General features: G+C 50.1%; 1 protein-coding gene across 1 annotated transcript in view; it reads left to right on the top strand.

Moving 5' to 3' along the window:
- The first annotated feature begins 1,842 nt into the window (after window positions 1-1,842).
- Window positions 1,843-14,048, top strand: part of LOC110485157 (rho GTPase-activating protein 23) — a 100,182-nt gene continuing 87,976 nt past the window's right edge. The window contains exon 1 of the mRNA XM_036940918.1: window positions 1,843-2,263. Coding sequence (XP_036796813.1) covers window positions 2,255-2,263 — 9 coding nt within the window. The 5' untranslated portion in view covers window positions 1,843-2,254. The remainder of the gene's footprint in view (window positions 2,264-14,048) is intronic.

Below are 14,048 nucleotides of genomic sequence, written 5' to 3'. Positions count from 1 at the left end.
TCAAACAGGAATATTGGAATGGCAAGATCAAATGAAATTGAGGCTCTCCAAACACTGTGGACGTTGTTCATGGGGATAAAGAAGGTAGAGAGAGAGAGAGAGAGAGAAGCATTACAGACAATCCACCCTTCCACACAAAGACAAATAACCAAGACAAATAGAAAGTAGACCACATCTTTTTAAAATGCTGTTTGATGCCCCCCAAACGTTGTCTCCCCTACTCTCACCCCCTAGTCCCCTACTCTCACCCCCTAGTCCCCTACTCTCACCCCCTAGTCCCCTACTCTCACCCCCTAGTCCCCTCGGCTCACCCCCTAGTCCCCTCGGCTCACCCCCTAGTCCCCTCGGCTCACCCCCTAGTCCCCTACTCTCACCCCCTAGTCCCCTACTCTCACCCCCTAGTCCCCTACGCTCACCCCCTAGTCCCCTCGGCTCACCCCCTAGTCCCCTCGGCTCACCCCCTAGTCCCCTACTCTCACCCCCTAGTCCCCTCGGCTCACCCCCTAGTCCCCTCGGCTCACCCCCTAGGCCCTACGGCTCACCCCTAGCTAGCATAATATCTATCACACAGTAACCCAGGCAGCATGTCACAGCTATGTTATGTGTCAGTTGAATCAGAATAAGCCAGAACAGGTGGCGGTTTTGTTTTTCAGATGTGGACAGACCGTGGATTCCCCCTGCTTACCAGATTAGCCCATGGTGTTTTTATGTGTAGGATGATTGAGTGGGCTATACATGTGTTTCATGCAGTGTTGTGGCTGACAGAGAAAATGTGGAGTTTGGCATACAAATTGATGCATAGTATGATCACAAGAGAGACAGAGAGAGAGAGAGAGAGAGAGAGAACTTTTGTTCATTCAGTTAAAAAAATGTTTTGTTTATGTCACTTTTGTTTATTATCTACTTCACTTGCTTTGGCAATGTTAACATATGTCTCCCATGCCACTAAAGCCCTTGAATTGAATTGAGAGAGAAGGGTGAGGGGTGCGGGGATAAAGCAGTGGGGGGAAGAGGAGGAGGGAGTGGTAATACAATAGAGGAGAGGGAAGGGGAGGGAGCTAGACAGAGGATAGACAGAGCAGAGAAAGAAAAAGAAGTAGAGAAAGAAAGGAGAGAGAGAGAGAGAGAGAGAGAGAGAGAGAGAGAGAGAGAGCGTTTGTGTTTAAGTTTAGCCATAGCCTTCGGTGAGTTGTCCAGTTCCTGTTGTTGACGGGTGGTGGGGGGAGTTTCCCTCAGCACAGGCTGAGAGGGGAGGGAAACTATAGAAGATGCGTTTTTCCTGACTGACCAAGGATGACCGTGTTTTCCTCTGTGTTTACATGTTTGTGTATATTCACATGTCCTGTAGAATAACAGTTTTACTTTCCCTTGTCTGTATGTGGTCAATGCATCACCAAACACTTGTGAGGGAAGCACCATGAAAAGCATGCATTCCTTAAAGGGGCACAGGGATCCCTGTAGCCCTCCCCTGCTCTCCCCTTTCCCCCAATCACGGTACCAGGACTACATGTCCCAGCATGCCCCCCCCCCCCCCCCCCTCCTTGCAGTGGGTCATAAATCCTGCCAATGGTTTTGTACCAGGAGACCTCTGGTTGGTGTATTCTATTGCAACTTTGGTTTTCACAGAGGCATTAGCCGGACAGCTGGCAGAGGGTTCCTCAGACCTCTACCGGGAGTCACATGGTTTGGCCCGACCAACCCCTTTCCCTCACTCCTCTCTCGCCCCCCTCCCTCCTACTCTCTCATTTGCTCATTCTGGCTCTGTGTCGCTACAGCGAGAGGGGGAGGGGAGATGGGAAGGAGGAGGGAAGTGGAGAGAAAGAGGAGGGAGGGAAGAGGAGGAAGGGGGCAGCAACAGAGGGGGAGTCGAGGCGAGTGAAAGAGAGAAAGAGAGCGGGAGACCTCTCCCTGTGCAATTCTGCTATCAGTGAGAGAGGTGTAGATTCCACACACGCCCTGTTTCCCCCCGCAGCTCCACGGAAACAAGCAGAACGACAGACGACCGAGGAAGGACAAGAGAGGAGAGACTGGCAGGATAAACACCGGCTGTCAGAGCCACAGAGAGGAGGGAGAAGGAGAATCATGCCTCTCCAGAGGGTCGCCGCCGCCCGCTGCTTGGCTGCCTTGCCTATTTGAGGAGAGGAGGATCGCAGTTGGGAATACTGAGCCAAGAACGCCGAAAGGGGGCCAAGGAGACGCCGGTGATTCTGTACCATGAGCGGGAACAGGAGGAGGGAGGAGGCTCGCTGAAAACATGGACCAGGTGAGGAGAGGAAGAGAGGAGAAAGGAGGAGCAGGGGGACAGGGAAACGCTGCGTAGTACCTACACACACAATACACGTACCTTACACACACTAAACACACAGTAGACCCTCCGATTCATTCATAACATCCACCACCCCACCTATTTCCGGTCCCAACACCCCCGGCCTCCGGGTAAAAGCAAACAGCACAGCATGCTTCTTCTCTGCCGCTACTACCATATCTGATTCCCCCCCCCCCTCCCTGATACTGCTGCCTGTCTCCATCAGGCTGAGGGGCGGTGGGGTGCCGTGCCAGGGGGAGGGAGCCACCGGGAGTGCCTGTCGTCAAACAGCCACCACCAGCATCCAGGCCTCTAGAGGGTTGACAACACCACTCAATACTATGTATTTTCTCCCAGATATGTACTGGGATCTACAATACACAGGAGAGCGATGACTTAATTTGGCAATGTAAACATTATGTTTGCCATGCCAATGAAGCCCTTTTTTGGATTGAATTGGAGGGAGAGAGAGAGAGACAGGGGTGTGGCTGTGGTTAAGCAGGCATCATTGATGATCTCTCTTCACCCAGATCCCTGTAATTAGCGCCGTGTCACATTATCATTTAGCATGGAGGAGGATTGCAACGCTAATCAGGGCTTGACTACGGTTGTGTGCGTCACTGTGTGTGTGTGTAACCCATGGACTAAGGAGGGTGTCACGGTGAGGACGCCATGCAACAGGGGCTCTCGGAGGAGGATGCTCAGACAGAGTGGAGTAGAGAGTAGATGGATAGAGATGAGCAAACGCTTTCTCTGAGCTATCCAACCAGGGCCGCAAGTTCACTCATAAAAAAAATAGTTTACTCACTTGTTTTCCTATATCATCGGGACCCGATGTCCTGACAATTCACCTGAATGTCCTGAAAAGGTAGGAAAACAATCACCTTCTTGAAGAGTCGGGTCTTGTTTCAGGTCCTGAATTTGTTCAAATGCTCTTTTAAGCTTAAGGGTTACGTTTAGCGGTGAGGGTTTTGGGGGCTAGGGTAGAGGTTAAGGGGTGGGGTTACGTTTAGCGGTGAGGGTTTTGGGGGCTAGGGTAGAGGTTACGGGTGGGGTTACGTTTAGCAGTGAGGGTTTTGGGGGCTAGGGTAGAGGTTACGGGGTGGGGTTACGTTTAGCAGTGAGGGTTTTGGGGGCTAGGGTAGAGGTTACGGGGTGGGGTTACGTTTAGCAGTGAGGGTTTTGGGGGCTAGGGTAGAGGTTACGGGGTGGGGTTACGTTTAGCAGTGAGGGTTTTGGGGACTAGGGTAGAGGTTACGGGGTGGGGTTACGTTTAGCGGTGAGGGTTTTGGGGGCTAGGGTAGAGGTTACGGGGTGGGGTTACGTTTAGTGGTGAGGGTTTTGGGGGCTAGGATAGAGGTTACGGGGTGGGGTTACGTTTAGCGTTGAGGGTTTTGGGGGCTAGGGTAGAGGTTACGGGGTGGGGTTACGTTTAGCAGTGAGGGTTTTGGGGGCTAGGGTAGAGGTTACGGGGTGGGGTTACGTTTAGCAGTGAGGGTTTTGGGGATTAGGGTAGAGGTTACAGGGTGGGGTTACGTTTAGCAGTGAGGGTTGTGGGGGCTAGGGTAGAGGTTACGGGGTGGGGTTACGTTTAGCAGTGAGGGTTTTGGGGGCTAGGGTAGAGGTTACGGGGTGGGGTTACGTTTAGCAGTGAGGGTTTTGGGGGCTAGGGTAGAGGTTAAGGGGTGGGGTTACGTTTAGCAGTGAGGGTTTTGGGGGCTAGGGTAGAGGTTACGGGGTGGGGTTACGTTTAGCGGTGAGGGTTTTGGGGGCTAGGGTAGAGGTTACGGGGTGGGGTTACGTTTAGCGTTGAGGGTTTTGGGGGCTAGGGTAGAGGTTACGGGGTGGGGTTACGTTTAGCGGTGAGGGTTTTGGGGGCTAGGGTAGAGGTTACGGGGTGGGGTTACGTTTAGCGGTGAGGGTTTTGGGGGCTAGGGTAGAGGTTACGGGGTGGGGTTACGTTTAGCGTTGAGGGTTTTGGGGGCTAGGGTAGAGGTTACGGGGTGGGGTTACGTTTAGCAGTGAGGGTTTTGGGGGCTAGGGTAGAGATTACGGGGTGGGGTTACGTTTAGTGGTGAGGGTTTTGGGGGCTAGGGTAGAGGTTACGGGGTGGGGTTACGTTTAGCGTTGAGGGTTTTGGGGGCTAGGGTAGAGGTTACGGGGTGGGGTTACGTTTAGCAGTGAGGGTTTTGGGGGCTAGGGTAGAGGTTACGGGGTGGGGTTACGTTTAGCAGTGAGGGTTTTGGGGGCTAGGGTAGAGGTTACGGGGTGGGGTTACGTTTAGCAGTGAGGGTTTTGGGGGCTAGGGTAGAGGTTACGGGGTGGGGTTACGTTTAGCGGTGAGGGTTTTGGGGGCTAGGGTAGAGGTTACGGGGTGGGGTTACGTTTAGCGGTGAGGGTTTTGGGGGCTAGGGTAGAGGTTACGGGGTGGGGTTACGTTTAGTGGTGAGGGTTTTGGGGGCTAGGGTAGAGGTTACGGGGTGGGGTTACGTTTAGCGTTGAGGGTTTTGGGGGCTAGGGTAGAGGTTACGGGGTGGGGTTACGTTTAGCAGTGAGGGTTTTGGGGGCTAGGGTAGAGGTTACGGGGTGGGGTTACGTTTAGCAGTGAGGGTTTTGGGGGCTAGGGTAGAGGTTACGGGGTGGGGTTACGTTTAGCGGTGAGGGTTTTGGGGGCTAGGGTAGAGGTTACGGGGTGGGGTTACGTTTAGCAGTGAGGGTTTTGGGGGCTAGGGTAGAGGTTACGGGGTGGGGTTACGTTTAGCGGTGAGGGTTTTGGGGGCTAGGGTAGAGGTTACGGGGTGGGGTTACGTTTAGCGGTGAGGGTTTTGGGGGCTAGGGTAGAGGTTACGGGGTGGGGTTACGTTTAGCAGTGAGGGTTTTGGGGGCTAGGGTAGAGGTTACGGGGTGGGGTTACGTTTAGCGGTGAGGGTTTTGGGGGCTAGGGTAGAGGTTACGGGGTGGGGTTACGTTTAGCGGTGAGGGTTTTGGGGGCTAGGGTAGAGGTTACGGGGTGGGGTTACGTTTAGCGGTGAGGGTTTTGGGGGCTAGGGTAGAGGTTACGGGGTGGGGTTACGTTTAGCAGTGAGGGTTTTGGGGGCTAGGGTAGAGGTTACGGGGTGGGGTTACGTTTAGCAGTGAGGGTTTTGGGGGCTAGGGTAGAGGTTACGGGGTGGGGTTACGTTTAGCGGTGAGGGTTTTGGGGGCTAGGGTAGAGGTTACGGGGTGGGGTTACGTTTAGCAGTGAGGGTTTTGGGGGCTAGGGTAGAGGTTACGGGGTGGGGTTACGTTTAGCGGTGAGGGTTTTGGGGGCTAGGGTAGAGGTTACGGGGTGGGGTTACGTTTAGCGGTGAGGGTTTTGGGGGCTAGGGTAGAGGTTACGGGGTGGGGTTACGTTTAGCAGTGAGGGTTTTGGGGGCTAGGGTAGAGGTTACGGGGTGGGGTTACGTTTAGCGGTGAGGGTTTTGGGGGCTAGGGTAGAGGTTACGGGGTGGGGTTACGTTTAGCGGTGAGGGTTTTGGGGGCTAGGGTAGAGGTTACGGGGTAGGGTTACGGAAAATATGATTTTTAACGGTTAAACATTTTGACACCCCAAAAAGTCCTACAAAGTCAAACAAAGCTGTGTGTGCGTGTGTGTGTGTGTGTGTGTGTGTGTGTAATCTATTCATCCTGTCTATGGGGTCATCATGGTGCATGCATGGTCTGTGACAGTGTGCTTCTATCTGTGTCAGCTGCCCTATGACAGTTTGTGTGCCATCAGCCTTATAGGTGTCTGTGCATCACCTGTGCTCTCTCCTCTTGTTTCTCTTCCACTCCATAGGGATGGTGTGAGAATGAGACATAGGGAGAACCTATGTGTTTTTCTGGATTTTTGTTTTAGATTCCGTCTCTCACAGTTGAAGTGTACCTATGATAAAAAATGTTAAGCTATGAGACAACTTAGACATGGATTGTGTATGTGTGCCATTCCGAGATTGAATAGGCAAGACAAAAGATTAAACAGGGTATGGTAGTCTGTGCCGGGGCACTGGTTTGTGTCAAGAATGTTAACACTGCTAGGTTTTTCACGCTGAACAGCTTACCATGTGTATCAAGAACGGTCCACCACCCAAAGGACACCCAGCCAACTTGACACAACTGTGGAGTCAACATGGGCCAGCATCCCTGTGGAACGCTTTCGACGCCTTGTAGAGTCCATGCCCCGGCGATTTGAGGCTGTTCTGAGGGCGAAAGGGGGGAGGGGTTCTTAATGTAGGGTAGCCTAGTGGTTAGAGTGTTGGACTAGTAACCGGAAGGTTGCAAGTTCAAACCCCCGAGCTGACAAGGTACGAATCTGTCGTTCTGCCCCTGAACAGGCACTTAACCCACTGTTCCTAGGCCGTCATTGAAAATAAGAATTAGTTCTTAACTGACTTGCCTAGTTAAATAAAGGTAAGTGTACCTGCTTGTGTGATGCTATCTTTTCTGCTGGCATTCACACATTTGGAGGCGTTTTACATCAGCTGTCATCTGTTTTCATACATGCCTTAATGACCTGAGGGTGGACGGAGCAGTAGAAATCAGGGAATGGGCCACCTATGACCTTGTCATCAGGTAGACTCCATCACCCCATTAGGGCTTACAGTATAGTCACCTCATACACTTCTATGGCCCTGTCTCTGTCCCTGTCCAGTTGGGGCCTGTGCTTGGCTGATGGTTGATGAGACTGATGTTAGGCTGGACTCTGTAGTCTGGTTGTATCTGATGTTAGGCTGGACTCTGTAGTCTGGTTGTATCTGATGTTAGGCTGGACTCTGTAGTCTGGTTATATCTGATGTTAGGCTGGACTCTGTAGTCTGGTTGTATCTGATGTTATGCTGGACTCTGTAGTCTGGTTGTATCTGATGTTATGCTGGACTCTGTAGTCTGGTTGTATCTGATGTTAGGCTGGACTCTGTAGTCTGGCTGTATCTGATGTTAGGCTGGACTCTGTAGTCTGGCTGTATCTGATGTTAGGCTGGACTCTGTAGTCTGGTTGTATCTGATGTTAGGCTGGACTCTGTAGTCTGGCTGTATCTGATGTCACATTTATTTATAAAGCCCTTCTTACATCAGCTGATGTCACAAAGTGCTGTACAGAAACCCAGCCTTAAACCCCAAACAACAAGCAATGCAGGTGTAGAAGCACAGTGGCTAGGAAAAACTCCCTAGAAAGGCCAAAACCTAGGAAGAAACCTAGAGAGGAACCAGGCAATAAGTGGTGGCCAGTCCTCTTCTGGCTGTCCCGGTTGGAGATTATAACAGAACATGGCCAAGATGTTCAAATGTTCATAGATGACCAACAGGGTCAAATAATTAAAATCACAGTGGTTGTAGAGGGTGCAACCTCAGGAGTAAATGTCAGTTGGCTTTTCATAGCCGATCATTCAGAGTATCTCTACCGCTCCTGCTGTCTCTAGAGAGTTGAAAACAGCAGTTTTGGGACAGGTAGCAAGTCCGGTGAACAGGTCAGGGTTCCATAGCTGCAGGCAGAACAGTTGAACCTGGAGCAGCAGCACAACCAGGTGGACTGAGGGCTCAGGTCCTCAGAGAGAAAGAAAGAAAGAAAGAAAGAAAGAAAGAAAGAAAGAAAGAAAGAAAGAAAGAAAGAAAGAAAGAAAGAAAGAAAGAAAGAAAGAAAGAAAGAAAGAAAGAAAGAAAGAAAGAAAGAAAGAAAGAAAAAGAAAGAATTGGAGAGAGCATACTTAAATTCACACAGGACACCGGATAAGAGAGGATAAATACTCCAGATATAACAGACTGACCCTAGCCGCCTGACACATAAATTACTGCAGCATAAATACTGGAGGCTGAGACAGGAGGGGTCGGGAGACACTGTGGCCCCGTCCGACGATACCCCCGGACAGGGCCAAACAGGCAGGATATAACCCCACCCACTTTGCCAATGCACAGCCGCCACACGACTAGAGGGATATCTTCAACCACCAACTTACCATCCTGAGACAAGGCTGAGTATAGCCCACAAAGATCTCCCCCACAGCACAACCCAGGGGGGGCGCCAACCTGGACAGGAAGATCACGTCAGTGACTCAACCCACTCAAGTGACGCACCCCTCCTAGGGATGGCATGGAAGAGCACCAGTAAGCCAGTGACTCAGCCCCTGTAATAGGGTTTGAGGCAGAGAATCCCAGTGGAGAGAGGGGAACCGGCCAGGCAGAGACAGCAAGGGCGGTTCGTTGCTCCAGTGCTTTTCCGTTCACCTTCACACTCCTGGGCCAGACTACACTCAATCATAGGACCTACTGAAGAGATGAGTCTTCAATAAAGACTTAAAGGTTGAGACCGAGTTTGTGTCTCTCATGTGGATAGGCAGACCATTCCATAAAAATTGAGCTCTATAGGAGAAAGCCCTGCCTCCAGCTGTTTGCTTAGAAATTCTAGGGACAGTAAGGAGGCCTGCGTCTTGTGACCATAGCGTACGTGTAGGTATGTACGGCAGGACCAAATCGGAAAGATAGGTAGGAGCAAGCCCATGAAATGCTTTGAAGGTTAGCAGTAAAACCTTGAACCTTGTATCTAATGTTAGGCTGGACTCTGTATTCTGGTTGTATCTGATGTTAGGCTGGAGGCAGCCCAGGGACACAGCAACATAGCTGCTAGGACCTGAAAGGGTGCTGAATGAGTAGGAGGAGAGGAGAGCTGTCTGGGAGATGACAAGGAGCACAGGCACAAGTCCCTACTCTTCTCTCCCCCAGACAGTGTATTCCCCTGGTCATTGATTACCTCATCCCCCATTCTACCCCTCCTCTCCTGAGGTGGTGTGTGTGGTTGTAAACAACATGTTTTAGGGTGGCTACTCCTCACCCCCTCCTCAGGTCAGGGTGAATGATTCATAGGGAACCACTGGGGGACAACAGCACTGCGTTTCAAATGGCACCCTATTCCCTATATAGTGCACTATTTTTGACCCAAACTCATTGGGCCCTGGTTAAAAGTAGTGCACTATAAAGGGAATATGATGCCATTTGGGATGCTACCGTGGTGTACTTTCCATGCCCATCCTGTCAGTCTGCCAAGGTGACGCTAGCCCCCCACTCAAGTAGAGGTGACATCATCACTGCCAGCCAGCATCCGTGTATGTGTGTGTGTGCAAGCGTCCGATTTAATTGAATGTGTGTGTCTGTGTGTGTGTGTGTGCCTTCCATTTGTTAGCCTAGTTTCTCATTTCAGAGATTGGCCTGGGGCAATCACACAGCATGCTTATGTACTGTGTCCCACGCAGCAGAGGGAGCTTCTCGTTGTATTTTACATGTACAACAACAGAGCTTACTACTACAGTGTTTGCATCAGGGGGTAACTTACACTACCACAATGCAGCAAACAGGAAACAATACTCTTTCTAAGAGTCTAAACTGAGAAATGCTGACATGACATGGCCTTGGTGCGGAGCTCGGCTCTGATGTCATTGTCATGGATAGTCTGTTTTCTGATTTAATTCAATGATGTGTCAATTCTATTTCTACATTCTACTTGTACTTTTCTTTGTGATGGGCTGTCTCTTCAGTTGCATGGGTGTGGACTCTTTGAGATGACATTGGACATTTTAGAGTTTCCAGAGGAGTCATTTGATCTAGCTGATGGTTGTTTCCCGGTTCAAAGTTGGGGAACAAGACGTTGGACCCGCCACGACTTCTACCGAAGTCGATGCCTCTCCTTGTTCGGGCGGTGTTTGGCGGTCGACGTGGCCGGTCTTCTAGCCTTCGCCGATCCATTTTTCATTTTCCATTTGTTTTGTCTCGTTTTCCCACACACCTGGTTCTCATTTCCCTCATTATGTGTTGCGTATGTAACCCTCTGTTTCCCCCCCCCCCATGTCTTTGTGTGGTATTGTTTGTTGTAAGTGCTTGTGCACATTTGTTTGACTGGTGCTCATCAGGTTATTGTGCCCATACTTTGTATTTCTTATGCCGTTGGTTTTGCTATTTAACTGCTCCGGCTATTATCAAGTTCTGCTCTCCTGCGTCTGACTTCCCTGCCACCAGATACGCACCCCTTACAGGACCTTTAAAATAGGAAGAACATCGGAGAAGCTGTACCTACGTTTGTCAATATAAACAGTGGCGTGATGGAAATATAAACAAACGTCAACATGTGTTTACTATGGAGCCTCAGTGGAATGACACGTGAGCAAAGTCACATTACTGTGGTCTCCTTTTCTGCTTCTCTATCTTACACACACACACACACACACACACATACACACACACACACACACACACACACACACTTCCATGAGTGAGTGATAAGGAGGGTAGTGGCCCACAGAGGGACAGGAAGAGGCTGGTTATATAAAGAGTGTGTGTGAACAGATCGAGGACAGGCAGCGGTGAAGGGCTAGGGCAACACTCCTCCCTCCCCGGCAGGAGGAGACCTATCTGTATTTGATGTTTTGCCCCGAGAGCAGAGGCCACACAGGACACTTTACCGCGTACGCATATCTCGTCGGTGCTCCTCGGTAAGTGTGTGTGTGTGTGTGTCTGTATGCATGTGTGTAAAGTGTACTCTCTTTACTCTGCACGCTCTGCACTGAGAATGAGAACCCTGCCTGGGGGCACGCTGCTGCACAGCCAGACCTACTGTAATGCACCGTTGGTAGGGAATCAATAGTCATTGAGGGAGACCTCAGTAAACCCTGTGGGCTCTGCTCAGCTCTGCTCAGCTCTGCTCAGGTCTGATCAGGGCTGTGGCTGTGCATGTCAATCCCAGCTCAACCTGCCCTCAGAGTTGGAGCTGGTTCAGACTGCTCGTAACAGCCGCTGCTCTTCTGGGAAGGCTTTCATCTAGATGTTGGAACATTGCTGCGGGGACTTGCTTCCATTCAGTCATGAGCATTATTGAGGTCGGGCACTGATGATGGGTAATTAGGCGTTGCTCGTAGTTGGCGTTCCAATTCATCCCAAAGGTGTTCGATGGGGTTGAGGTTCTGCACAAAGCTCTGTGCAGGCCAGTCAAGTTCTTTCACACCGATCTCGACAGACCATTTCTGTATGTATCTCGCTTTGTGCACGGGGGCATTGTCATGCTGAAACAGGAAAGGGCCTTCCCCAAACTGTTACCACAAAGTTGGAAGCACAGAATCGTCTATAATGTCATTGTATGCTGTAGCGTTAAGATTTCCCTTCACTGGAACTAAGGGGCCTAGCCCGAACCATGGAAAACAGCCCCAGACCAGTAGGAATAATTATTCCTACTCCACCAAACTTTACAGTTGGCATTATGCATTGGGGAAGGTAGCGTTCATCTGGCATCCGCCAAACCCAGGTTTGTCCGTCGGACTGCCAATTGGTAAAACGTAATTCATCACGTTTCCACTACTCCAGAGTCAAATGGTGGCGAGCACCACTCCAGCCGACGCTTGGTATTGTGCATGGTGATCTGTGTGCGGCTCATCGGCCTTGGAAACCAATTTCATGAAGCTCACGGCAAAAAAAAATGTGCTGACATTGTTTCCAGAGGCAGAATTGTGATTGTTGCAACTGAGGACAGACGATTTTTACGCACTACACGGTGAGTAGTGCGTAGTGCTGAGCCGTTGTTGCTCGACGTTTCCACTTCACAATACAGCACTTACAGTTGACGTGGCAGCCCTAGCAGGGCGGAGATTTGACGAACTGACTTGTTGGAAAGGTGGCATCCTATGTCGGTGCCACGTTGAATGTCACTGAGCTCTTCAGTAAGGCCTTTTTACTGCCAATGTTTGTCTATGGAGATTGCATGGCTATGTGCTCAATTGTATACACAGGTGTGGCTGAAATAGCCACTAATCCACTAATTTCAAGGAGTGGCCACATACTTTTGTGTATGTATGTGCATGAGCCAGTTGCAGAAACTCCTAATATGTCCTGTAGATACATGAAATGTAATGTATGAAGATCTTATAAACAAGACTGAGGCTCTGTAAAGGACATACAGGACATACAGTATGTCCTTTACAGAGCCTCAGTCTTGTTTATAAGATGGTGTGGGTCTTCATACATTACATTCCATGTAAGCACAGATAGATAGAGAATGTGGCTAGGGTGTAGGGAGGGAGTTCCCTCCTGGCCCAGGTACTGTTATTGCTGTGCCACAATTGATATATTAAGGCGGTGTCCCAAATGCCACCCTATTCCCAACATAGTGGAGTCCATCGGGCTCTGGTCAAAGGTAGTGCACTATGTAGGAAATAGGGTGCCATTTGGGATGCACACTAGCTCTGTGTTTACTCCTCGGTCTGTACACCACTCCCTGGAGGCCGGCTCTTAGACACAAGGTGACACGTGTGTGTGTGTGTGTGTGTTTGTGTGTGTGTGTATGTGTGTGTGTGTGTGTGTGTGTGTTTCTGTCTTTATGTGTGCTGCGGCTCTCTGCCAAAGTTATCTGGCAGATTGTTTTGTCTGTTTCCCATAGATGGAATGCAGTCAGTTTGGAGCTAGGCTGCCAGACTGAAAGGGGTGAGATTGAGGGAGAGAAGACAAGAGTGGGTAGTTTATAAAAAGATAATAAGAGAGAGCGAAAGAATGAAAAGGGGAGAGAGCGAGATAAAGGGAGGGAATGAGTGTGTGTTTTCCACAGCGGAACAGGTGGTCTAATCTAACCCTACCAGCCCCCCCCCCCCCCCCCCCCCCCAATCTTTGCAGTGTTAGGAATTTCTCACTCCTCCTTTTGGGCCATAGAGAGAGATGAGTGCTGTTACTGTTCTGGAGTGTGTGTTTTTATAACAGAGATATACATTGTGTATAGGCCTATTGTGTGTGTGTGTGTGTGTGTGTGTGTGTGTGTGTGTGTGTCTTAACCGGGCTGAGCTGGAGAGAGTGAGATCAGTCTCAATTCATCGGGGCATGGACTCTACAAGGTGTCAAGCGTTCCACAGGGATGTTGGCCCATATTGACTCCAAAGCTTCCCACAGTTGTGTAAAGTTGGATGGATGTCCCTTGGGGGGTGGACCCATCTTGATACAAACAGGAAACTGTTGAGCATGAAAACCCCAGCAGCGTTGCCGTTTTTGACACACTCAAACAGTTGCGCCTGGAACCTACTACCATACCCCCTTCAAAGGCACTTCAATATATTTTTTTTAAGCCTCAATTGTCTTAAAAACTTAAAAATCCTTTTAACATGTCTCCTCCCCTTCATCTACACTGATTTGAAGTGGATTTAACAGGTGACACCAGTAAGGGATCATAGCTTTCACCTGGATTCACCTGGTCCGTCTATAACATAGAAAGGACAGGTGTTCTTAATGTTTTGTACACTCGGTGTATATGAATCTAGTGTTGTCGGTGAACAGTGTGGCCTGATCAGTGCGCTGTGTGAAGGATGTCAGTCTGCAATGAGCAGCTGCTGCTTCATTACTGTGATCATTCTTGAGGCCAAGTAGCAGTCCTGTCTTCTCGGAGGGCCGGACAGAGGCACCACAGCTGCATCCTATCCTAGGTGCACATACCACTAACCTCCTGGCCCAATTACTGAACCACCGAAGGCTACCGATGCTCTCATTACCAAGGAAATGGGGATACTTCATACAACCAGTGTGCGCTATAGTATTCTTGAAGTTATCTTGAGTAGTGTGTGTGTGTGTGTGTGTGTGTGTGTGTGTGTGTGTGTGTGTGTGTGTGTGTGTGTGTGTGTGTGTTTGTAACTCTGGGCTACGTTGGAGATGGATGAATGTCGACCTGCACTCATCACTCCTCTCCAGTATGTCTCCTCTCCCTCCATACATCACT

The sequence above is a fragment of the Oncorhynchus mykiss genome, chromosome 13 (assembly GCF_013265735.2).
Source record: "Oncorhynchus mykiss isolate Arlee chromosome 13, USDA_OmykA_1.1, whole genome shotgun sequence".
NCBI lineage: Eukaryota > Metazoa > Chordata > Actinopteri > Salmoniformes > Salmonidae > Oncorhynchus > Oncorhynchus mykiss.
Note: the sequence above shows the minus strand (reverse complement) of the source record. Positions and strands in the feature narration are given on the sequence as shown.